Consider the following 26963-nt stretch of genomic DNA (forward strand, 5'->3'; position numbering starts at 1 on the left):
GTACATGCTAAGTGAGGTAGCTATGAAAGGAGGGTTTTTATGTGTCTGCTTCACTCAGGAATTTGGATCAAGACCAGAATATTTACATGTATTTGGTAGAGAGAAATGCTGATATCTCTTGGTGACCTTCCTTATCCAATTTAAAGACTTAGTTGTTAAGTGACATGGGTATTGTGGTGAATACATTTATTGTAGTTTCTAAGAGAGTAGACAGTGTGGAACTGCTATAAAATTTTGTGAGTTAAGTTCTGTTCTCATGAGCTTATTTTGTACAACTGTAAGTCTTCCAGTGCTTAAGTGGGGATGATGAGTCCCTGAACCTGCCAAAGACTACTAGAAAAACCGGCTACTGGGAGGGAAGCCATGGCTTTCATGTTCCTATCTCCAACTGTTGACAATATTTCACTTTGCCAGCCCAGGCTTGCTGCAGCCTTTCCTGTAATAACTTTCCATGTTATCTGGAGCATTTTAGTGTTTTTTTCAGCTTCCCTGAGTCATTGTAATTTTTTTTGAAAGGTTCTACATTTTGTTTTTGGAAAAACCCACACCACCAACTGAAACATGACCAAGTCTCTGGGTTAAAAATGGTCACCTCCATCTGGAAGGATTGATCAAAGACCATGGTCCAGTATATACCTTCAGCATTGCTGTGGTAGGAATCCTCACAGACCCAGCTTCATTTTCCAGTGTCTTCTCTTGGAGTTGGACCTGATTTTGTTACCAGTTTTCATTCGAACCCATTGAGGAATAGAACGATTTTGCTTTTGTTTCTTGGCTGGGAATTGCTTGAGTATGAAAGTCTTGTGAGCAGACATGGCAAGAAACCGAGTCAAGTTTAGGGCACATGATGGTAGAGGAAAGAACTTGCTATTGTGTTCTGTCTCTGTTGATCGACTCAGCTTCACCAACATAATGTATCTTCTTAGATTTTCGATTCTCTTGTTAGCAAGAGATTGTTTTTCTGAGTTTATTTCTCCCCTAGCCTCAGTTTCCCTACTTAGAACAGGAGGTCTTCTAAAATGAATGCTGTGAAGATTAAATGGAATAGCATGTGAAGCTGGGTTTGGTGCCATACACTGTTGGGTTACAGATGGAGTAAACCATGTATCCTAAAGCCAGAAACAACAGGAAGATAAAAGATGAGTTTCCTAGGGCTATCTATCCACTATCAAGTGGTCATCCCTGAAATCATATACATATAAGTAGCACTAAATGGGCCAAGCAGATTATATTATATATCTAGGTATGTGTATATTCACATTAATAACAAAGAGAAAAAGCCATGATGTTGAGAGGAAGCAAGGAGTACATTTAATTAAAAATATATATTTATATATAAAGAAAAAGGAACATGCATATAAAATCAGGTTTTATAAGTTTTGTGCAAAGTCCTGAACACAGCAATAATATTTATTGGTTGTTTTTCCTCATTCCTCTTTATTATTATGAAAAAGGATGAGTGTTTCTTTGTGTCCTGTACCCCATGCCAGCGATCTGCTCTTCAGCAATACAGAACTGAGTAATGTAGGCATTGGCTCCAAAGAACTTGAAAAATGGAGCAAACAAACTTCTATAAAGGAATTGTATTACACCACTTGGGAACCCAGGAGTGGGAAAGTTTTCAGGATGAAGGGAACCAGAAAGCCTTTGGGAGGAAGCTATTCTTTAGAAAATGGAGGCATGGAGAAGTTCATTTGCCCCAAAGAGTCTCAGAAGTGGGGAAATTTGGTGTTTGATCTCAGGCCGTTCCACCATAGGGTCTGCATATTTAAAATATATCTGACATAGCCTGCTTTTCAGAAGTTAGATCAGAGGAATTCATCTTGAAAACCATTCTGAGTAGTTTTGTTGTTTGTTTGCTTACATTTAAATGAAGATTCAAGAGAATGCTGATCACTAGAACCTACTTTGCATGAGAAAAAACAGTCTTACTGTTTTGTTTAAATATTGGGCCAAATAATGGACTCTCTTTGGCAGGCTTGCCTTAAAAATTCCAGTTGTATAAATCTTTCAGGACTGAACTATTAATTTTGGCGATTTGATGGCAGAAACCTTTCAATGGCATTCTTCAGCTGAATCTGAACTCAAAAGTGGACAACAAATGAAAGACCTTGTTACAGCTTCTGGAAGTGAGAGCTCTGTCTGTGTTTGTGACTTCACATTCTCTCCTGGATGCTTATTTCTGAAATGTCCTGTCCTCCAAGGAGAGACATAATATTGAGGGTTCAAGTACAGAGATGATAACATGTCAGCTCTGTACCTCCTTTTCTCCTCCCCATCTCCCTCTCTCCTTCCTTTTTCTTTCCTGTTTTTTTTGTTTGTTTTTGTTTTTTGTTTTTTGTTTTTTGTTTTTGTTTTTGAGGCAATCTTTCCTATAGCCCAGGTTGACCTCTAACATGCTATGTAGCTCAGGATATCTTTGAACTCCTGATCTTCCCTCCTCCATTTCCCAAGTGCTGGATTCCTGGTGAGCACCACTATGCCTAGCAGGTCCATCTTCAAAAGGGCCAAGTGAAAATGAATTATAAATATTTTCTAGTCTATAATCAAATCCATTCATTGAGAATTTAGTCTTATTTTAATGAATAACTTTTGTACTCAATTTTTTTGGGGGTCCCTTTTTGTTTCTTTGTGAAGACTGCTTGCTTTTGTTTTGTTTTGTTTTGTTTGTTTGTTTGTTTGTTGTTTAATTGTAGCCTCCTTTTGTAACAGCTAATTGTAAGTAACATTTAACCTGGGCTAAGGGATGCCCAGGTAAGAGTTGGAATGATGTTCTTGGGGTGTACGTGAGACTGCCTCTGGAAGCGGTTAGCATTTCCATCAGTAGAGCTGAGTGAAGATGATCTTCCCTCATCAAATGTCTTGAGAACCACGAAGAACACAAATGCAGAGAAAATGGACTAGAGAGATGGCTCAGCAGTTAAAAGCACATACTGCTCTTACTGAGGACCTGGGTTCAGTTCCCAGCATACATGTCAGACACTCCTATCCATTTGTAACCCTAGCTCCGGGGAATCCAATGCCTCTGGCCTCCTTGGGCACCTGAACTCATATGCACACAACCCCACACAGACATAAACACATACATATAATTAAAATTAATAAAAAAATTAAAAATGCAGAGATAGGGCAATCCATTCTGGTTGGAATGGAGATACTCATTTTCTCTGTGAAAGAATTGTTATGGAATAATGGAAGTACTAACTCAGATAACCTAGGAAAATCACTTCAAGCAGGACTTTGACACTTAAAAAAACCTTAAGAAGCATTATTAAATATCATATGATATTGTAAGCATGAATGTTGGCATAAAACATTTGCTAATTAAAACTTGTTTTCATGGCTTTATTTTATAAAACTGTAAATCGAGTGTTCCAGGGTTTACTGGGGGAGTGGAAAGTCCCTGAGCCTGCCTGAGCATATGGGAAGAACCAGCTACTGCATCGAAACCACAGCTTTTCTGCATGTTCCTATCTTCAGCCGTTGGGAGTGGCCCAGGCTTGCCAGTCCAGGCTTGGTGAAGCCTCATCTGTAAGATCTTCCCACAACATCTTCATTAGGAGCGGTTTCTCTTGCAGTCTAAATGAGGCACTGTTGTTCCTCACCTGTTTGTCTTGGGCTGATTGGGACAAATATATCACCTGAATAGCTCTCACACACTATTACTGGCAACAAAGTCCCCTCCCCTGCACCCACAACTTTAACCTCTCTCCTCTATTTCTTTAGCTATAAGATGAGGAAAACAGTATCTTTCTAAAACGAATGTTGCAAAAGTTAAATAAAAAGAATGCATGAAGCATGTGGTGGCCTGCATTACTGGGTTATGTGTGTAGTGAGACCATCTCAAAAAAGCCAAAACCAGCATAAAAAATTAATAGCTAAATGAATGAATGAAAAGAAAAAGAAATACAAAGAGCATGTGTGACAGCATGTGTCCCCGAAACATCAGTAAATCTTGGTGTGGTTCACCCATACAGAAAAAGATGAGCTTGCTTCTCTGAGTTCTGTGCCCCTTCCCAATGCTCTGTTTGAGTACCGAGTGGAGTCAACGTGGACATTGCCTCTATAGCACATGAAGATTTGTTTCATGGATTAAATTGGAATAAAATAACATTCAAAATACAAAGTAGAGTGAGAAAAGTTCTGTAGAGAGTTACAGCAGAGTACCAGGGAACCCAGAGTCAGAGAGCAAGTTCTCAAGGGGAAGAAAGCCAGGAAGAAGGCTTTGGGGTGAAAACTGAACCCCAAGGGAGGGAGTATGTCATATGGTAGGTAACAGCTGCTGACTGGGCAGTCTTGAGTTTCATCTCAGGCCATTCAGCTTTGGTTTAATTTTCTCCTTCAAGGCAGGGTCTCACTAAGTAGTCCTGACTGTTCTGGAACTCAGCAGAGACCTGCCTGCCTCAGCCCCCAGAGGGCTGGCATTAAAGGCTTGTGTCATTATACCTGAGCCTTCAGACTATCTGAAAATGATGTACGCCACAGGATATGTTTCAAAAGGACAAATGGAGAATATTGACCTTGGAAATCATTTTCAAGTAGTTCCTTTGGTTTTCATTTAAACAGTAGTTCTCAGTCAAAGATTCAAGAGAATGTGGACTGCTTTGAAAGATTTTGTATGAGAAAGAGCCTCCCTGTCTTATTAAATATTAGGCAATACGCATCTGCCACAAGGCTCTTGGTATGGGTTGAATATGGCTTATTTTCTCTAAAACCCATCTTGAAATTATGCTGAGAGGGATTGTGCTGTGATTAGAAAGCCTTTGCTTGGAGTCCTTCTTATGGGAATGGATTATTAGCTACTGTGAGGTCAGACTATCACAAAGTGAGTGTGGTTCTCATCTTCTGCGTCTCACACAGGCTCATGCTTGTCCTTGATCTGCATCAAGAGCTGAAGCTTCATGTGGCCCTTGCCCGAGGCTGCCTCCCCAAACCACTTCCCTTTATATGTTACCTGTTCACAGGAGTTCTGTGTAACAGAAAAGAGACCAATACAACAAAGTAATTTGCCTAATTATGCATTTGCCTGCCTTTCTTTTGCTTTCTAAAAATAAAAAAATGCAGAGAACATATAATAATACCTTATCAGAATTAAAAATGTTTTCTTTTTGGAGACAGGATCTTGCAGTGTAGCTCAGGCTAGCCCAAAACTGGGCTATGTAGCTTAGGCTAACTTATGACCCTTCTACATTGATACCTAATTGCTGAAATCACAATCATGTACCACCATATCCAGCCAGGTTTTTCTTTATCTTGTTTACTTTGATATTTTCGAGATAGGGTTTCTCTGTGTAGTTTTGGTGCCTGTCTTGGATCTCGCTCTGCAGACCAGGCTGGCCTCAAACTCACAGAGATCCACCTGGCTCTGCCTCCCGTGTGCTGGGATTAAAGGCATGAGCCATTGCTGCCTGGCCTAGCCAGGTTTTTCTTAAAAGATTTTTGTAATCCCAAGGCTGTCTAGATATTTCTTTCATTTTAAAGATTAGTTTTAAAATTTACCTTTTAAGTTGGAGGATTTTCCTAATTTGAGTTCACCCATGTGTGCACTGCCTACAGAATACTACTTTATTTTTGCCTGTGTATTGAATTAGTTTCTCAGTGCTCTATGGAAATTAGTCCTCCCTTCCTTCCTTCCTTCCTTCCTTCCTTCCTTCCTTCCTTCCTTTCTCTTTCTGGCCGATTTACACTGCAAACAGACATCATTTTCTCTTTCCGAGGTTTATATTGTTTCCTTGTGCATTTATTTCCATAAAATTCCATGTTATATTTAGTGTATTTGATTTTTCTATACTAATATTTGGAAATTTTTAGTTCTACTAAAATTTCCAGTTTAAAATATGAATAAAGTTGCAACAAATAGAAAAATTGTCAAACTGGGGTGGGGCATTTTGGTACCCAAAGCAGGAATAAACTTGACAGCCTCGGCAATGTTGGAGACCTCTGATCGGAGGTTGGCTTCATTGATGGCCTGAATCCCAATGTAGAGAGCTTGGTACAGTTTTCAATTTTTTCTGGTTTGAATTTAAAATTTTCTTTTGAGCCAGCCGCTTTAGGTATCAGAGAATCAGTTTTCACTAAAGTAGCCTTGTTAAAATTATCTTTTATATCTTTTATATACGCCTACTCATTTTGATGAAGTGTTTACGTGCTGGAAAAGAGACTGATGTTAGTTACGAGGAAGGTTCTCTGCACTGGACTGCGCCTGCGTAGGAGTTACCAGACGTGCATGCCGAGCTTTAGTGATGGAGAGCCCAGGTACAGTTTGTATCTGGCTAGCTTGTCTCACTGACTTTAAAGACAGGTATATGAACAGTTATTTTAAAAATGTCCAGTTACAAAAATCACAGAAAAGATAATTCAGTATCGTTAATACCAGCCCTCCACCCAGAGTCCAGGTTTCTTTTTAGAAGGGCGTAGAAAGAACTGAACTCAGTTTTAAGTTAGAACAAGGAACGCATAATGTTCATGTGCAGTAAAGACCGTGAGTATCTTCTGTGACTTTTTATTAAGTTGAAAGAAGGAGTAATGGGGTGGGGTGGGGCACTCAGCGAGAGACAAGAGAACAGATGAGGATGAGGCAAAGGCATGGCAGCCGGATGAGCACTAATCACACTGATGCGCTCGGGACCTAGTGCGGCTTCGACCTGCGTCTGGATTTTCCTCCTCTTCATCTTTCTTATCTCCATTTAAAAGTGTAAAGCAGAGACCTCCTCATTTGATTAATTCAACAGAAAGCTTTTGACTGCTGATATTCTGAAGTAAGGTTTGTAAACGATAACGAATGCAAAGTGTTTAGAACAATTCAGTAAGTATTTAATTACCAGGTGACTGGAATGTTAGCTGCTGGAAAGGAAAGCCGGATGCCAATATGAGTACTGAATTTCACACTGACTTTAGAAATCTAACAGAGAAAGTGACATAAACTAGCTTTTGAATTGTGAGTATAAATTATTTGTAGCTCTTATTTGGCATAAATACCTTATTTTTTATGTTTTTAGATAATGTAGGAGTTGCTTAAAATGTGTTAAGTAATTTTTTTTTAATCTCTTAATTATGTTTAACATTTAGTTTCTCCACTGATAAGTCTTATCCATTCAACCATTCTTCACACAAACCTTGTTTTTCATTTAGGTTGATCTATCTATCTATCTATCTATCTATCTATGTATCTATCTATCTATCATCTGGAGTTATCTCTATGTGTATTTCGTACTTAATTGATTTCTAAGAGCAGACCGTGTTCCAGAGAACCCAATAATGTTCAAAACTGGACAATAATTGAACAAAGTTGACAAAGACAGAAATGTTTAGACAATTGCCCTTGTTTATACTAATAGAACCCAACAGAATGGTGTTACTTCTCATTTAATTTAAAAATAGTTCAAACTGAAAGCGACAAATTGATAACAAAAATCTGAAAAAATTGTATTAGAATTTTAAATTATTAAAACATGGATAACTTGATTTAACTTATATCTTTTGGAATTTAAGTTTTTATATTTGAAAGTAGGTGAACAATGGGCTATTGTAGCCACTCTACAAATATTATCCATAAAGAAGACTTTGGAGAAGTTTTAGCAAATGAAAGATAATGGGCTTTCTTTTAGAACATTTTAAAACTCAGCATCCAGATCATCTCTTCCTTTGTCAAGGATCCTGCCAGGGGCGGTCAATGTAAGGTGAAGATCATGACCCTTAAACTGGGCTTGCAGATCTGTGACTCTACTGGGTGGGAACCCAGGAGGAGTATCATCACCACCAGGAGGCGCTTCAGACACAGTGAATGACGTTCCAGGAGTTTCCCTGCTGAAGTCTTCCACAATAGTGTCTGTGGCTTCTGAAACCTCAGGTCTGGGTGGATTCCAGAGAATTTCACCTACACCCCCACAGAAAAAGTAACTTTCTATATTTGCATGCCTGTTCCTGTAGGTTGATCTTGATGCTACTCAGTGCTAATGTTGGTTAACAGCAGATATTGAAAAGTACAATGTTTATTGAAAAAAAAAATCTTGTTTTAACAGAATTTTGAAATGGATGAGGGGACATTACATTTTAGTTAAACTATATCTAATACTTGCCTGTAAATTTTTTTGAGGACACAAGTTGTTTTATCTGTATTTGCAGCTCCAGCATCTAGCACAGAGCCTGTATCATAGAAGATGCTGAGTGAGCTTCATCAATGTAAATGGAAAGATGACTTGAAGGGGGTATTAACAAAATATGCAGAAACCATGGTCTACGAATCCACTGACCTGAGTTTGATTTTGAAACATTCAGATGATTACAAGGAATTACATGCCTGGATTTTCAGTAGTCTGTTATGATTTTTGATGTTTGTTGTATTCATAGACCTAAAACCACACATATTTCTGTTTGAATGTTACTTACCATTTTCAACATAGCCAGGTACATATAGAGCCTTGTTTGGTTGTTCTAAATTTACTTTAGTGATGTGTTTTCTTGCCTGGACCCTGACTTTTAAGCTGTATCTCCCTTTTCCATGGTACTCTGTAAAATATCTTGAGTAGACGCCATCATTTTTGAGTATATCAGCACCTTGGCAATGGAATGTAAGAATTAGTCATCTAGTTAGAAAAACGGCAGTTGTGACTGTAAGCACAGGTGATGTCAGTGATTTCACAGGTAAGATAGCACAGTTTCAAGTACATGAATCCAGAGTCACATCGTTTTGCTTCAAAGCTTGGCTTGGTCACATGATGACCTTGTAGTGTTGGAGTAATTCACAGTAGTTGTTCAGTCCTTTTGTGACGCACATTTGATTAGTAATTGCTGTTCTTATTTCCTATAAGAAACTTACCAAGAAAATATAGAGAAAACGAAGTACATTAAAACTGACAATGGAGATGGAGAAGAACTGTACTCAACTTCCTTCCATGGTTCAAATAAAATTGCTCATGAACTTTGAAGATGATGATGGTGTTTATGTCTGTGCAGAGGTTTGACACATTACAACTGGATTCCACTCACTTTGAAATACAATTCTTAAGCCTATAGAGAAAGTACTGAGATAGAGTCCAGAGAGAGAATTTTAAATTCAGTGCTCTCAACGCTGGTTCCCATTACCTGCCCCGTTGTCCCAGAGCTCCAGGGTGACTTGATGTCCATCTTCGGCTTCTATAGTGGCTGTGACATTGGCTCCCAGAACAGGCAGAAACCCTTGGCTGACTCGTGCATGACCAATCATCGGGCTAGTGTACTGTGCTGTGTTTTGACTCATGTGAGCAGTTGCGATTACTGGGGGCGTGGTAGGACTTCTTGCTTGAGTGGTCACTGTCATGGCTAGCGACTGAGATTCGCCAGCCTTATTGAAGAGGCTGTAGGTTCAAGTCCCTGTCTGAAACAAACCATATTTTAATTGCTTTGATAGTGTTTTCTTACTCTGTGCTTAGGATATATAATTACCTAGAAATGTAAAAAGAAGAATAATGATTGCTTTTTTGATGATGATGAGGGAGCTAGCACTTCATGCAAGCTGAGCTAGTGCACCACTCAGACACTACCTCAGCCTAAATAAAGATTTTTAATATCTGATTTTATAAACTAATAACATAGGTCTGAATCCTTATGTGTTCTATTAAGATTATTTTTAAGATGACCTATCTGTTACTGTTTGAGCATTGAGAACACAAAAGGGGCCTTTATTTTCTAATATTAATTGATAATTAATGAAATTTGAAGAATAGATTACCTCTGTGATGCCTGGTATTCGAAGTCAAACAGAGAAAACATTTAGCTTATCATCACCTCAGAAATCTGAGGTTGTGTATTTTTTTTCCTTTTGGGTCTTGGAGAATAATTTCTGGCTTTCGTATTGTCCAGGTGATAACAAAGAATGTGTCATTGCCAATGGTACTATCCACCAGTACTGTACTGTTTATTGATTCATTCCCTTTAATATTCAAGGCTTTGCTCTCCAACTGTTACAGAAATAAAGAAACAAACATACAAAACCCCCTATGTTATTACTATGGAATTTTAAAATTTAGCAGTTCAATTTTTGATTTAAAAATATTTCAGCTAAAATATTTTTTCAGTAAAATACTAGGTAAGGAAGAAATTAAATTATTAAAATTAAATTTACAAAAATTATATAGAGTAAAATAATATTATGAGGAATAAAGGACTGGAGGAGATGAGGCATGTGTAAGCCATGGGAACCAGTTCAGTAAGGAAGTGCTTCCTCTATACAACAGAACCGTTTCTAAGGAAGAGTTCTTTGTTAGAGAACAATAGTTAGTAATTAGGATAATGGGAGTTTATTGCAACAGTGAGAAGACAAAGGGTTTTCCTGACCTGCAGAGCCTGCTGAGAGATCCTGCCACTTCTAGATGAAATCCCACTGAAAGCATCCATAAGGCCAGTTACGTCTTGATTGGCATAAAAGCGAAGCCCTCCTAAAGGGGAGTTTTAAATGGGAAAGCCTATTTACTTTGTGCTGACATTGATCTATTTAACAATCTATTTAAGATGTTTAGTTATACTCCACAAAATATTACTCCTCAAGATCCTCAGTGTTGTAGCGTCCCATGCAGAATTCTACAATTACTAAAACCTTGCTCAAAATAAGTGTGATAAGAACAAAGGGAAATTTAAGGAATTAAAATTGTTTTTGATTGATAATCAGCCACCAAAAGGAAGTGCATGCTATCTTAGCAAAGCCTGAATGCAATACAATACTACAGAGATGAAATTTAAACCAGTTCTTAGAAGCTAATGGCTTATTTTCTAGTTGGATCAAAACCACATCAATGATAATTAAAGACTGACCGTTTAGAACAAAGTAGAGATTGATGAAAACAGATAATGGGGACAAAGGAGAGGGAGATTACTTACATGAAAGAAGCTGGGAAAGACTAGGTTACAGAGGAGAAACGATTGCTTAAACTATGGTATTCATTAGTATTTATGGAACTAATAAGGGTCAGGAAGCCTGTCTGGGCGATTACTGCAGTAGCCACACACGGCTTAGGATGCGTTAGGACCTGACAGAAACACGCCACGATGGAATGAGCCCTGAACGGGTAGTTAGGCCTTTCAGGCAAAGCATTTACAGCCTCTAGGTCTCCATTTGGTCTTCCATAAAATTGGATGACCAGACATTTTCTGTGGGATTGAATGTGTTTTTAAACTGAGAAATAGTTTTGGACGCAGTTGAGAAACCATAGAGAAACAAGGTATTGGTTGAAATGAGGATCAGAATGAGCGATGACAATCAATAACGAAGAACCTGAGAAGTTCGCATACGGAAGAGTGGGGGGCGGGGAGAAAAGAACCCGAGTAGGAACAAGCGAAGATGAATTTCGAGACATGGAATTTTTGAGCAGTTTTCAGCCTATGGAGAAGAACACGTGCGGCAAGGCAGACTACAGACGATTGTCGGAACACTTCTGAGGTTATACCTGTCATGCTGGACAAAGCCTCCAGCGCTCTAGCAGCGGAAGGCCCCAGAGCGATGGGGTGGATGATGGCACCACTGCTTTTGACCTCCTCAAAGCATGATCTTATCTGGCCATCTTCCCTATCTGTCAGCAATATGATCTCAGAACCGCAAGTCCTCTGGTTACTTGAGGTAATTGCCTGAATGGGAAAAGCCACGTTATTAATCACAGAAAAATGATTTCTGAATAGATGAAAAGCAAAAGTAAACTGCGTTTCACTCCTGGAAGAGTCCATGGGCTTCTGCCGGAGCTGGAGTCTGGATTTGCCTAGTCTTCTAGCAGGACACACAGGGGCTGCAGAGAGCAGGAAGGCTACTTTTTTCTTCTTGCAGATGATTTGTTTTTATCAGGTTAGAGTGTTATAAATGAGGAGCTCAGGAGCTCACCACCCTTGCTAAGAGTTAAAAGTGGTCAGTGGCAAGTGACAGTAATGAATTTTCTTTTCTAACCTGGAATCCACTTCTGAGTCCGCTGCAAATTGAAGTTCCACCACCAGGTTTTTGAGGCAGGTTTGCACTGATCTCTAGATAGGAGCTCTCATTGGCCATTCTTACTAGATGAGTTTCGATTGTAGCAGTACTATCAAATGTGACCAGGCCAACCAAGGATTCCTTTTCAATAATATGAATTAAGAACAGCTCTGCTGCTTGGTTCATTCGGGTGAGAGGAGTGATAGGGTTTCCCTGTAAAAAAAAAGAGATGTATTTATATATACATTGTATATAGACATATGAACAACCCTGGAGTCTCTTGAAACCTTGTCAGATTGGTAAAAGACAAGAATCACCAAAGACCATAGATCTTGATAATAATTCTTTGGTGTATTTTAAAGTTTAGCTTCTTCATGTCATTAAAAAATGCAATCTATGAAAAAAAAATCAGTTTGGAGGTTTGATAATTGGCTCAGTGGTTAAGACTTCCCACCCATATCTGAAGAGAAACAGAGGAGGAAAAATGGATTGGGGAGGGGGTAGGAGAGGGTGGAGGAGAAACTTTGGTTGGGATGTAAAAACAAAAGAATAACTAAACAAAACCAAAACTGAAACAAAAAACAAAAAAAGAGTTCTTTCTGCTCTTGCGGAGAATCTGGGTTCAGTTTCAGAACCCAGATGTGGCTCACACTGTACCCCAACTGCCAGAGGATCTGATGGCCTCTTTTGGCTTTTCAGACACAAGTGGTTCACATACACCTATGCAGACAATGCATTTATACACATAGAATAAAAACAGACCTTAAAACCACTAGATATTATACTTGTAAAACTCTTACCTTTTTAATCTAACAATCTATTAAATAATTTCTCTGAATGAAATATTTTTTAAAATGTATATTTTAATAAATACCAAGTAGAAAAGCATCAAAGATGTCCAACTACAGGGGCTTGATTAAGTTATGGCAAGATAATATGACATAATTATTAAATATGACATAATTCTTTTATTCCATTTTCTTATTGAAAATAAATTATTTTCCCATACAATATATCCTGATTATAGTTTTCCCTCCCTCTACTCCTCCCAGTTCCTCCTTGCCTCTGGATCTACTCCCTTTCTGTCTCTCATTAGAAAAGAAAGGCTTCTAAAAGACAACAATCGAACATGACAAAATAAAATGTAACAGGATGAAGCAAAACTGTCATATTGAAGTTGGACGGGGCAACCCAACAGGAGGAAAAGAGTCCCAGGAGCAGGCACAAGAGTCAGAGGCCCACTTGTTCTCACACTCAGGAGTCCCATGAAAACACTAAGTGAGTAACTATACTATATATGCAGAGGACCTGGTGTAGGCCCGTGTAACCCCTGAACTTACTGCTTCAGTAAATATGGCATAATTATTAAAATCTTTCACAGAATCCTTTTTTACATGGGGAGTTTTTAAAGCATATTATGTAAAAGATCAGATTATAATACATAGAAAATATAATTACATTTTTGAAGAAAAAGGTAGACATTAAGAATAAGAAAAGCATGAAGTGAACTATCATGGATAGCTTCCATTTTTCCTTTCCTTACTCTTTTTTGAGATGAGATCTTAGTAGGTTGCCCACATGAGCCTAAAACCAATGGACACAAGTGGTCTTCCTGTCTCAGCCTCCTGAGTAGCTAAGATTAGGCAAGCACAATTTCATCTGACTTCACTTTTCTGTGTGTGTTCAATTAAACTTGTTCTAGTTAGAACCAAAAGATACGAGATAAAAATTATCCATAATCTTATGACCTCCCTCTTAACCATCATTTTTTATCACATGGTTCAATGGCATAAACATATGTGTGTTAGTTTATTATAACTAAGATAAAATTAAGTTATATTTCTGTATTTAACTTAAATACTTAATTTGAGAAAGTCAGCAAAAAGTGTCTTACGTTTTTCATGCTTCCAGATTTATCTAGCACCAGGCAGACTACCCGCTGTTTGGACTTCAGCAGTGAAAATGTAGGTTGGGGTGGGGCTTCTGTTCCTATCATGGGAGAGGAATTCTGAAAATCAGCAGACTTCTTGATTACATTCCACGTACTTCTGCCATTGCACATTTTGTTTTGTAGGTTTGGGGCTTCTCTGTTGTGAGTTTTTTCTGTGCAAAATTTAACCACCTGAAAAAAAGAAACAATTCAAGCATGATATTGTAAAAACTTGTAAGGGATCACCTTCTTTTCCAAATATGAAGTTAGCTACCTTGTGCATCCTAAACAGGATTTGTCTCCTGACAAGAATAACTGTATAATCAGATGTTTGGAATACATTTTACATGCCTCCAGTGGAAGTGAGTAATACTATCAACACACACAGCTAACGCCTTTTGGAGATTTTAAAGTTAGACCATCAATGAAGAATGGAGGCTGGTCATGTGATCATGTCACCTTCCTGTTCCTCATCTGAACTTTTGAGGATCTCCATTCTGAGTTATATTTACAGGAAGAGTGTTATGGCTTCTGGTGATTTCTGTCCCCTAAAAGTGGAATAGGAGAGATGGCTGTCTTTTATTGTCAATGCTCCACATCTCCATGGTTGGCCCAGAAACTTGAGGACAGTTACTCTAGCCATTTAGCTTGTTATTAGTGCTGATGAATGACACATATAAACAATACCCTTGAAGGGTAATAAAAGTATAAGAGATGTAGACATTTCTTGGAGTGATGAATGGTATCTAAAAATCTGCCAGTAGATGTTTTTATTACTATAAACCCTGAAAATCCTCTGCAGGAGAGGATTTTGAAAGTTCTTACCACAAAAAAGAGCATCAATCTATAAGGTAATAAATATGCTAATTAGTCCTGTTTCATCATTAGACATTCTGTTTGTCTATTGAAATGTCACATTGTATCCCATGAATTTATTATATCTCAAGTAAAAATTAAAAATTAAAAAAGATTGGGTTTACTTAGATAAAGAGATGACTATATATTTTGAAAATTCATTATCCATTTTAAGATAAAAATTTAAGGCTTGTTTTGTACCTACCTTCAATCAAGCACTGAGCTTAAACTTATTTATATTAGACTTTATAAACATAACAATAACAAAGGGAAACAAATATTTCAATTTCATTTTTAAAATAAGGAAACTAAATATCATATTTAGCAGTGTTCTCTGAGAAATATCTTGAGAATGACAGGGTGGGTTTCTATGTCAAGTCCATTGACTTAATACATTTGTTGATACCCATCAAACTATTTATTTAAGCCATTATCTCCGTGAACTTTTATTCTTATATCTGTTCTATGGAGGCAGGGCCATGTATATTTCCCAAATATTATCATTTTATAATGGTTTGGCAAGCTTTAATGAGAAGAAAGAGGAAAATTTAGATGTCAGCTGAAAACTCCAGTGTAGATTACTTTGGGAGCGATATGAATAAACACTTGGGAGAAACATTAAAGTAAGGTTGTTATTCTACACACAGGTCCAATAGACATCAGTGAGGGAAGGATTTAAGAAGTTATGTGACTCACTAAGAAGGGTACAGTGCTGCATTTGAAGATAACGAACAGCTTAAGAAGAAGGGGTAGGATACTATCCAGACACCCCTGACATGGGCTGAATGATTGATATTCTTTCTCGTTGTGGAGATGCTTACTATCATAGTAGACATAGAGCTTCATCACTTAATACTTTGCAAGGATTCTTTCTTGAGAAAATGGAAAGTACTTACAGAATCACCTTTGCACGAACGTTATGGAGTCCCTGGCAGCTTGGGCTTTGTTCGGGATAAATGTACATTTGGGCTCATAGAGTCTTGTCATTGAATCTCGATTGCATTTCCTTGATATGCAGCTTCCTCCCTGACGTTCTTTGACCATGTTTCTGCCAGAAATGTCAGTGGAACATCTATGGTAAAAGAACTGGATTACTTTTGTGGTGCAAGCTGTTGAACCCAGGGCCTGTGCATGCTAGGGAAGCCCTCTACCACAAAGCTACACCCTCAGTCCCAGTTTTGAAGCCACACATTCTGTTTTTAAATTGAACCTAGGCAAATCAGCAATAAATACCAATGTTCCAAAGTCTTTTTCACAGTGACAACACTGTTTGGTCATGCACAAGCATTTCATTTTGACAAAAGTAGGCACAGTGATTACCTGTACACACCCTTGGTTTTAGTAAAAACTGTATTTTCTCTGTACACTCTTAAGTAGCCATTGCTTCTTGATATGATCAATAAATCTACTTCCTCTGTGGTTGTGGGATAAGATAGTAATTTCAAACTTACATGGATATTATAAAGATTAAATTAGCTAAGAGTTACAGAGGAATTTTTTTTTTCTTTTTAGTGAGGAGAGCAAGTTAAAATATGCTTAAAATCTTCTTAAATTTCTATATATAAATTATATGGCTTAAATGTATAGTAATTTGTAGTTTACATTTTTATAACCAGTAAGCTAGGCTAAAGGAAGAATTGGAAGGACACAGGCATCAAGCCGTTGGGCTTCACTACAAAGATAGTTGCCAAATCCCTGTCAGAAAATATGAAAAGGATTCTAGAACCTTCTTTATGTGTACAATTTCTTCCTATTCATACTTCATGACAGTAGCTCATTTCACAGTTTGTCTGTGGTACAAGGATAATAATAGTGGTTGTAATGTCTTTCACGAGAGATGGCTCTAGGGTGTCCAAGAAGCCTAACTTATACATGATGAGACTCAAAGTTTCTGGGCATAGTACAGGGGCATGGTAAATGTGGGTTTAGAGGCTTGTTTTCACTAATACATATCTTTTTATAACTGATGATAGGGAAATGCATTCATTTGTTTAATGTTTTAAATACTTATCATTTGATAATCCTTTGCTAGTTTTGACTTTGTTAGAGAACTACAAAAACAAAACAAAACAAAACAAAATCCATAGTCTCAAGGATCTTCAACTCTATTGGGAGAAAACAAATCTCCTGGATGGCTAAGGCTGGTTAGTAGAAGTCTGAGAGAGGCGCTCACATGCTCTCTGGGAACTCTTCAGGGCATCTGACCTCCCATGGGAGGAGCAGAGAGACCACGAGGAGAAATACATAAAGGTTGAATAGGCATTGTCTAGGCAAGGGATAGTTTTGTGGAGGTGATAGTGGGCGAGGCGGCTGTGCTGAGAGAAGCCCAGCCTGACTCAAGATAGCTTGACACACCACACATCACAAGGGGACGGGAGCAGAGGGTTCTCTAGCATCCTCCCTGATCTAACCGACATTCTCTCACAGAGTTATTCCTCCAGACACTGATTCCTATTGTTCTCAAGACTTCCTCAATATTCTAAGTGTTTGGTACTTTTAATTTAAAAGTCAAATTAAACATTTTACCAGTTCATACATAGGACTTGAGTAAATCTAACCATAGAATTGTACACGAACTACCCAATAGAGAGTGCTGAAAACCCATTAGGAGGAAGTTTTAGAGTCAGATTAGGTCACACCGTGATACCTTGTTGCTTCAATAATGTTCCATCTGGACAAGTGGAAGGGCTGGTCTCTGTTAAACTCATCAAATACTCCCCACCAGAGATGGGCCCACTCATGGACAAAGACTCTGCCTGAGAGAAAAGATTGTCATCTATAAAGCTGTAGTTGAAACAATTTCAGGATGATTTTTCCCGTCTCCTTTGAATTTCTTGCTCATCTGTTAACCTGAGCTGGAGACCTCTAGAAATCAATATTTTTCATTAGCACAAAAAAGATGAAATGGAATGAAACCAACAAATGACTCATTTAATTATCAACTTATCAATTTATAATATACAACAGGTTGACTATAATCAGCATATTTCTTATATTTTTGGTTGTGAGCCTAGCCTTTAATGGGTGAGCTATCCCTTCAGCCCATAAACAGCATATTTCTAAATGAAGGTATTACTTAATGTTTACTTTTTATAAATTTTAGAAATCCACATTAATAGTGGTGGTTTGCTTTTCCCCAGTGGAAATAAGTATAAAATATATATTTCTACCTTGGGGTCCACAGATAGGCAAATTATCAGTCAGTAGGGAAGTTTGGAGTAAAATGTATGTACTAACCTCTGTCTCCACATTGTCCATATTGAAGTGTGTAGGGATCATCTCTATATTTCAGATAAGGATCAGCAACTATGACATCTGCCTAGAATGCAGAAGAACAAACACAGTCAGATTGCAAAGGGCATTAGAAATGAGATTTTACAAACAAGGATCATCTCTTTTACACCCGTAAATGCTGTATTACTAGTTTTATTCCAAAGACAATTATCATTTACCAAATGCACAAGTATTCATCTGTAAAAAGCTCAGGGAGATGCTTAAAAGAGGGATGTGACACCTACTTGGTCATATGATTCTTATTTTGGTGTTAAGTACTCAGATTTTGACTTCCAGGTCATTGGGACTAAAATGCTTATATTCCTGAAATAAAATCTTCTTTTGGTGGCTTTAAACAGGTAAGTAGAGGCTTGAGTTACCATTTCCTGATGAAATTAAAAGTGCATTGTGGTAACAATGTCACACAACAAAATCAGCATTCAAGTATGTACACAAAGTAGAAATTGAACCAAAGCCCCTTTCCCTCAGACAGGATAACTTTACAAAGTCTCCTAAACTTGTAAGTTTCTTTTCACGTGCTCGAATTCATGTGTGCTTTTACCTGTCACCTCCTGAGGTTAGGAGCAAAGATGCTGGATGAGATATAAAAGTAATTAGGATTGGAGGTCTGTGGGAGATGCTTGGAAAGTTAAGAAAGGCTTAAGAGTCTCACTTAGCAGCCTACAGCAGAAGGGAAGGGTTGAAAAAGAGGGTCGTGATCAACATCCCTGGCTCCTAGAGCTGACTAGGACAGAAGATCTGCAGTGCACTGGGCATTCTCAGCTGGCCACGCAGTAATGGCTGAATTCTTGCTTCAACTTGGAGTGCCAGTGAATGAGAAACAGGAAGCTGGTTGTTCTCCTCATATTGCTGCTTCTGTTGGCCTGGATAAGATTATAAAAGTTCTTCTGGAAAAAGGTGAGAAAGTGAATGCTGTCAATCAAAACGGTTGAGAAACAAGCTGAGATCTTTGTCATGTTATTAGAAGGTGGGGTTGATCCAGATGCAGATGGTAAACATTGATATAAGGACCAGCAAGGAATCCAATGCATCAGCAGCAGCAGCAGAGAGCAAATGAAAACGGTTTTTGCTTTTCTGCACTAGAAAGCTACCACAAGCTGAGCGGTTGTGGCGCACCCATTTAATCCCAGCACTTGGGAGGCAGAGCTAGGTGGATCTCTGTGAGTTCAAGGCCAGCCTGGGCTACCAAGTGAGTTCCAGAAAAAGGCGCAAAGCTACACAGAGAAACCCTGTCTTGAAAAGCTACCACAAATGCCCAAGAGGCTGAGGGTCACACTTCTTTACACTTAGCCTGTGATGAGGACAGAGTGGAAGAAGCAAAGTGACTGGCCACCCAAGGAGCAAGTACATACACAGAGAAGAAAGAAGAGAAGACACCCCTGCACATGGCCAAAGGTGGCCTGTGTTAGTACTCAAGAGAATGGTGGAAAGTTGAGCGATTTGGATTTATTGTTTATACGTTTTGTCCCCAATGTCCTGGGAATTAATATATTGTGCACAGAATGTCTTGCACAGATGATAAGTTTTCTCAATCTGAATCTTTATAGTTTTGCATATTTTTATACTTGATGTTAACTTCATCTTTAGGGAACACACTATATATAGAGAAGAGATAACTAAAAATAAATATAGTAAAAATTTCTCATTAATATCAATATAATAAAAGATAAAGTTTTACCAAGTGGTAATAATAAAAATATGAAAGGCTTGCTGGTTTCAGCTCTGTCAGTTATTTTATGACTCTAAATCACTTCATTTTTCATTTACATAAGTGTTAGAATCCTCGGGACCACATCTTAGTGATATTGAGAGGATCAAAGAATAAAGTACATGTGCTGTGTGCTAAAAGCCTTTTATTACAAGCAAAATTAGAAAAAAATTGAATTAAAAAATGTGTAATGTTTATTTTCTTTAAGGCAAGATAGGTAAGGAATTTAGGTTTTCTGAAGATGTGCATGTAAGAGCAACAGGAGAAATGTGCCAGATAATAAACTGCTTGAGATTAAGTGTACATTTGCTGTATAGATTTTGTAAAAGCAACACCATTAAGATAAAATCTAAGAACATTTCTCCACTTGCTCTAAAGTCTATTACCTTAGCTAGCTAATAATTTATTAAGAGCTTAGACACTGATTTTAATGTTTAATAAAAATAAAAAACTAGGCAGATACTCATCTTGACTGTAATAATAATAATAATACTGCAGACATGATGAACACAGTCAAAGAGATTTTGGGAGGGTATAACCTTGTGTGTGTGTGTGTGTGTGTGTGTGTGTGTGTGTGTGTGTGTGTTTAAATGCCTAGGTAAAAAGAATTATTGACAAGCAAATATGCAGATAATGAAACCCTTCTTACCTTTATGCTTTGGATGAGTCTTTCATCTTCTGGCACACTGGGATTAATTACAACAACCACACCCTCATATCTATTGTTGTTAAGACAGACGATGGAGCTTTTTACCTCCTGCAAGAGATGCAGGCTGAGGAACAGAAGGACCTTCAGACCTGGCACCATTTTTGGATATGCTCAGTGAGGTAGCTATGAAAGGAGGGTTTTTATGTGTCTGCTTCACTCAGGGATTTGGATCAAGACCAGAATATTTGCATGTGTAGAGTGAAATACTCCTATTTCTTGATGACCTTCTTTATTGCATTCATTCTACAGACTTAGCTGCTAAATGTCAGTGGGGATTATGATAAACACATCCATTATACTTTCTCAGACAGCTAAGGCAGCAGGTATTTACTGAAGTGAGGCATCTTTTTGAGTTGTTTGTGTAGGTATCCTCACAGTGGTGGGTATTCATCATCGCCATGACCATGACCATCACAGTCACTATTGTCAGACAGCACCTGAGGTCTAAGTCTTTGGTGTGTTTATAGGGACAGGTAAGCAACTGAGAAGAAAGCACCAGGAAAGAGCAGATGGAAAGGCTTGTATTAGAAAGCAAACATCAAAGAGGACGGAAGTGGGAGTGGCAGTGATTTATGACTTTATATTCGTCCTTGAGATGGGAATGCTGTAAGCACAATGTTTCAAAAATGGCTGTGGATCAAATGGAGACTTTATTTTATTACCTTCCATGATAGCTATCTGTTTGTTTCAGCTTTCAAATGGTATTGAATTTCCACATCCGTTTGTAACTTGAGAACTTCACCTAAGATATCTTTTTTCTTCCTTCCTTCCTTCCTTCCTTCCTTCCTTCCCTCCCTCCCTCCCTCCCTCCCTCCCTCCCTTCCTCCCTCCCTCCCTCCCTATTGGTGAAATTATTAAGGCCACTCCACATAGTTAAAAGGGAGGTTTATTTTGTGGGGTTAATTACAAATGAAGGGGTAGGTTGCAGGGTCTGGCAAAGGTATGGCGAAGTCCGGTGGTGTTCTCTGGAGAACTCTGCTCAGTCTACCTCCAGTGTCCAGGGTCCTGGAATGAAGAGGGAGACCTCCTCTTGATCCTGAGTCTTCAGCTTCCTCCTCCGCTCTGACTTGTGTGCGGGACCATTACCGAAGCCTCAATGGGGGTTGGAACTTCACCTCCCTCCCTCCCTCTTTCTCTTTCTTTCTTTCTTTCTTTCTTTCTTTCTTTCTTTCTTTCTTTCTTTCCTTTCTTTCTTTCTCTCTCTCTCTCTCTCTCTCTCTCTCTCTCTCTCTCTCTCTCTCTTTCTTTCTTTCTTTCATTGAAAAAAGAGCTTTACAGCTTGATTAGTTGTACAATGTCATTATGAGTTGGCTCCGGAGTCAGATCTATGTGAGCCTGTCTCCTCGTCCTGGTCAATTAATAGTCACATATTTCTATGTTAGGGGTGCATGACTCTTTTTTACGTTTTGTCTTTTCTGAAATACCTGATTTTTTCTGTTGCAGTTCCCTCAAAATTCTGCATTATGAGATGTTGGAAATGCTACAAGAATTAATCTATAGAAAACCTTCATGCACGTGTCCTGACTCCTAAGAAGCCTCAATAAATAGCATACCTTACCCATTATAGGCTACTTTGCTAATCAGCTTCTCTGTTTTAACGAGTAAATTTTGTAAGACTGTGAATATTGTCTTGTAGGGTTTAAATAGAGTGGGGAGTGTAGAAGCTGTGGGTAACAGAGTAAAAACTGTAGCTCCTTGGAGTGCATTTATCGTTAGTGATTAGCATTATCTTATCATTGCTAGTCCAACCAAGATATTATACTACCATCTCTAAAATTCTCCTAAAGAAATCATTTTCTCTTCTTTGAACTTGCTTGAACTGTTGTTATTGTGTACTATTGGCCTTGCTTTTGCCATTTTGATATACATAATAATTTTCCTTACTAGATTGTAAATTAGCTTGGAGGTAAGAGATTTGTTTTTAGCCTTTCAGCCTCAATTTTGAGACCTGTAAAATGAGAACAGTGATACCTGTAACAGGAATGCTGTGAGGGTTAAATAAAACAATGTGTGAAGCTGGATTTAGTGGCTGGCATGTCTTCCTTATACAGTAAGACCCTGTTGCAAGCAAGACAATAAATAAAATAATAAAAGAAAAAAACATCCACAAAGGACTTTGTCATATTATTCTGGTACATAGTAGACTTCAATAAATTAATGTTTTTCCTTGATTTTCCTTATTCTTCTAAGTTCATGGGAAAAAAATTCGTGCTTCATGTGTCTTACCCAGTGCTCTGTCTTCAAGTACAGACATGTGAAAACTCTGGCATTGCCTTCAAAGAACTCAAAGCTTGGTAAATGCGTTAGATTGGACTAAGAGAGGATTCATCCACAAGACAGAATGAAAGATGCCACTTAACTCAAAGGAGCCAATTTGGAATGTCTTCTCATGTATGTCAAGGACAACCCTATTCGGATATGGGGGTCCCTGAGACGAAGGTCCTCAAAGGCTAGGTGGGTAAGGATTTGGCGATGACAAACAGAAACAAGCACAGAGACAGTTTGAATCTGAGTGTATTATGCAGTTTTTAAATATGGATTTTTTTTCGAGACAGGGTTTCTCTGTGTATCTTTGGAGCCTGTCCTGGAACTCATTCTGTAGACCAGGCTGGCCTCGAACTCACAGAGATCTGCCTGGTTCTGCCTCCCGAGTGCTGGGATTAAAGGCTTGAGCCACCACACCGGGTAAGTCTGGATTTTTATACATAGTGAAACAAGTATTAAAGTTTTAAAAAGATGTGTTTAGTGAAGCATTCATGGATAGGACAGATAGCATCATTGTCGTTTGGCAGAGTAAAGCAGGAAACCATCCCAGGCCAAAGGTACGTTTTCAAGAACAAGTTAGTGCATAAAATCATCCAAGGCAGAATGCACATTTTTAGGAAAAGGTTAATAAATTTTTATTGTTAGTTATTGTTTAATAACTAGCACCCAGTTTTTTAATCTTCTAGGTGTAAATTTAGATTATTATTATTTTTTTGTTTAAGGCATTTTTATTATATAATCTAAGCCCACTTTTTGATGACATATGTAGAGTCATATGAAATTTTATTGATTGGAAAGTTTTTTTTTAATCATTGTACTATTTTATAATTTTGTAAATGATTTATGAAGTAAAGCACTGGCCTTTTTGGATATAAGGTCATGGCTAGTGACTCCACCTCAAATGATGGTTTCTTATCCATATTTTTCACCTGATATCTCAGCCTAGGCTATCAGGAACCTTCTTGTAAATATGGAATAGAAAATAGAGATAAAACAGATAGATTGCCATGAGAACTACCGTTTAATGTTTGCTCCAGCCAAGAGTTTTACAACCAGTTCCAGGAGGTTCTTTTTGAAGTTCTCACCTCAATCTGTGGGGCTTATCACACAGATTTTCCTGGAGTTGGTGTGGTATCTCATTTTGTTTTTTTAATTTTTTAATTGAAGTTCATAGATATCTGTTTTGGCTGTAGAGATGGAAGAAAAGACTAGTTGGAAGATGATTGGAAAATAAGGAGAAGAAGAGGAAGAGGAAGAAGGAGGAGGAGGAAGAGGAGGAGGAGGAGGAGAATTATTCCTGATGCCACAACAACAACAACAACAACAACAACAACAACAACCTAATTGAACCATTTAACAGGGTTTAATGACTATAAACCAGAGCTAATAGACAGAGCCAAATTCTTTAAATTAGTAGATTTAACAGGTGTTTTACTCATAGTGGAAATCTGGTTTTGTAATTAAGCCATATCATCGGTAATATCATTGTTTTTTTAAATTTTTAACATGATTTTTAGTAAGATTTTAATTATGACTCTCATCATAAGGCAATGGCGTTACATATATGTACCGAAAGCGGGCATGGCATTTAATAGAAAGTTGTATTTTAATATTTTTTAACCTCTTGTGCTAGTGTTAAAACTACATCCTTTAAAGCATCAAGTTTTAATTTTAGTTTTTTATTTATTATTTGTTGTCTTGTAAGTATTAAAGAGACATTTTTTATTTAAATCATTAACAAAATGTGTAGTTTTTATGTGTGAAACCAAGGCAACTGTTGAGACTGTAAGTGAAGTAAGGATGTCTATTAAAAACGCTAATGCCTCAAACTAAAGCTGTAACAAAGTGCTTTGGTTTACTTAATTTATTAACTCCTTTTAAGGTTTGTAAGGCTGTATTGTCAAACCAGGCATCAGCTTTTAGATTTACAGGAAGCATAACATAAAGAGGTCTTTGTAGCAGTAAAATAACTGAATAGTTCTTAATTAACACAGGATGAACACACTTAAAATACATTTAGAACAATTACCTGATAAGATTGTTTTATTTTAGTAATTTTAAATCTGAAGGCTGTCCAGCGAGTATATCCTAAGGGTAGCCTAAACAAGATCTAATTGTCAAAGGAGTACTTTTAGATTTCCTAGGCTTTTTAGAAAAACTGTGTTAGTTGCAGCAAAAGTTTAAATAATCCTGGAAAAACACTAGAAGTATATGAAGGAGAATGATTAACATAAATAGGTTCTACCCACCCTGGAGTGAATCATCTATTAATAGGCTCATTTGTAAATGTATCAGGCTTATATCCATAATATTGTAGTAAGTGATTAGTTAAAAATTTTTATAATTATGAAATGGTGTGGCTATAGAATAGTCCCAATTTTTTTGAGTTTTTTTATGTATAATACCCTGAAGCCCTACAACCAAACCCACATTTAAACCATCTTGGATTGACGTCATTAAGCAAAGTATCCCATACTTCGTCTTTGTCCCCATAGTCTTTTGTACAATCTTCTAGAGACATGATTTTTTTGTCCATATAAAAGTTTCATTATAATTATTATATCCCAAAATTATTATTGAAAGCTCCCATATCAACCTTCTATGATGGGTAGGCAGTTTATTTGCAACTCTTCAATCTGGATCATTGGAAAGAAAAGTTTTATAACTAATGGGAAGGCAACCCATGGGTGGTATTTCCCTTAAAGTAGCAAATATTGGGGCTGAATCTAACATTCCCTTATATTTAATTACAGAGGAGGTCATATGAAAGGAAAAAGCAGGATGTCCTCCTAACAATTTGATATATTATTTATGATTTTGATATGAATCTTATCTCCCCAACCCATGGGATGAAGAAGTGGAGGATGGGGAACAGAGGCCCCAAATGAGGTTGTAAAGGCATAATATACCTGCCATTAAGATAAAATCTAAGAACATTTCTCCACTTGCTCTAAAGTCTATTACCTTAGCTAGCTAATAATTTATTAAGAGATTGGACACTGATTTTAATGTTTAATAAAAATAAAAAACTAGGCAGATACTCATCTTGACTGTAATAATAATAATAATACTGCAGACATGATGAACACAGTCAAAGAGATTTTGGGAGGGTATAACCTTGTGTGTGTGTGTGTGTGTTTAAATGCCTAGGTAAAAAGAATTATTGACAAGCAAATATGCAGATAATGAAACCCTTCTTACCTTTATGCTTTGGATGAGTCTTTCATCTTCTGGCACACTGGGATTAATTACAACAACCACACCCTCATATCTATTGTTGTTAAGACAGACGATGGAGCTTTTTACCTCCTGCAAGAGATGCAGGCTGAGGAACAGAAGGACCTTCAGACCTGGCACCATTTTTGGATATGCTCAGTGAGGTAGCTATGAAAGGAGGGTTTTTATGTGTCTGCTTCACTCAGGGATTTGGATCAAGACCAGAATATTTGCATGTGTAGAGTGAAATACTCCTATTTCTTGATGACCTTCTTTATTGCATTCATTCTACAGACTTAGCTGCTAAATGTCAGTGGGGATTATGATAAACACATCCATTATACTTTCTCAGACAGCTAAGGCAGCAGGTATTTACTGAAGTGAGGCATCTTTTTGAGTTGTTTGTGTAGGTATCCTCACAGTGGTGGGTATTCATCATCGCCATGACCATGACCATCACAGTCACTATTGTCAGACAGCACCTGAGGTCTAAGTCTTTGGTGTGTTTATAGGGACAGGTAAGCAACTGAGAAGAAAGCACCAGGAAAGAGCAGATGGAAAGGCTTGTATTAGAAAGCAAACATCAAAGAGGACGGAAGTGGGAGTGGCAGTGATTTATGACTTTATATTCGTCCTTGAGATGGGAATGCTGTAAGCACAATGTTTCAAAAATGGCTGTGGATCAAATGGAGACTTTATTTTATTACCTTCCATGATAGCTATCTGTTTGTTTCAGCTTTCAAATGGTATTGAATTTCCACATCCGTTTGTAACTTGAGAACTTCACCTAAGATATCTTTTTTCTTCCTTCCTTCCTTCCTTCCTTCCTTCCTTCCTCCCTCCCTCCCTCCCTCCCTCCCTCCCTCTTTCTTTCTTTCTTTCTTTCTTTCTTTCTTTCTTTCCTTTCTTTCTTTCTTTCTTTCTTTCTTTCTTTCTTTCATTGAAAAAAGAGCTTTACAGCTTGATTAGTTGTACAATGTCATTATGTGTTGGCTCCGGAGTCAGATCTATGTGAGCCTGTCTCCTCGTCCTGGTCAATTAATAGTCACATATTTCT

The 26963-nt window shown here is 37.8% G+C and overlaps 1 protein-coding gene and 1 pseudogene across 1 annotated transcript; both read right to left on the reverse strand.

The window, feature by feature from the left end:
* Window positions 1-662: 662 nt before the first annotated feature.
* LOC118585380 (putative 60S ribosomal protein L39-like 5) lies at window positions 663-815 on the reverse strand. Its single transcript, XM_036189882.1, has one exon. The coding sequence runs from the start codon at window positions 813-815 to the stop codon at window positions 663-665; it is 153 nt and encodes a 50-aa protein (XP_036045775.1).
* Window positions 816-5830: 5015 nt separating this feature from the next.
* On the reverse strand, window positions 5831-20524 carry LOC118586008 (annotated as a pseudogene).
* Between the last annotated feature and the right edge of the window lie 6439 nt (window positions 20525-26963).

This window comes from Onychomys torridus, chromosome 6 (assembly GCF_903995425.1).
Source record: "Onychomys torridus chromosome 6, mOncTor1.1, whole genome shotgun sequence".
Classification (NCBI taxonomy): domain Eukaryota; kingdom Metazoa; phylum Chordata; class Mammalia; order Rodentia; family Cricetidae; genus Onychomys; species Onychomys torridus.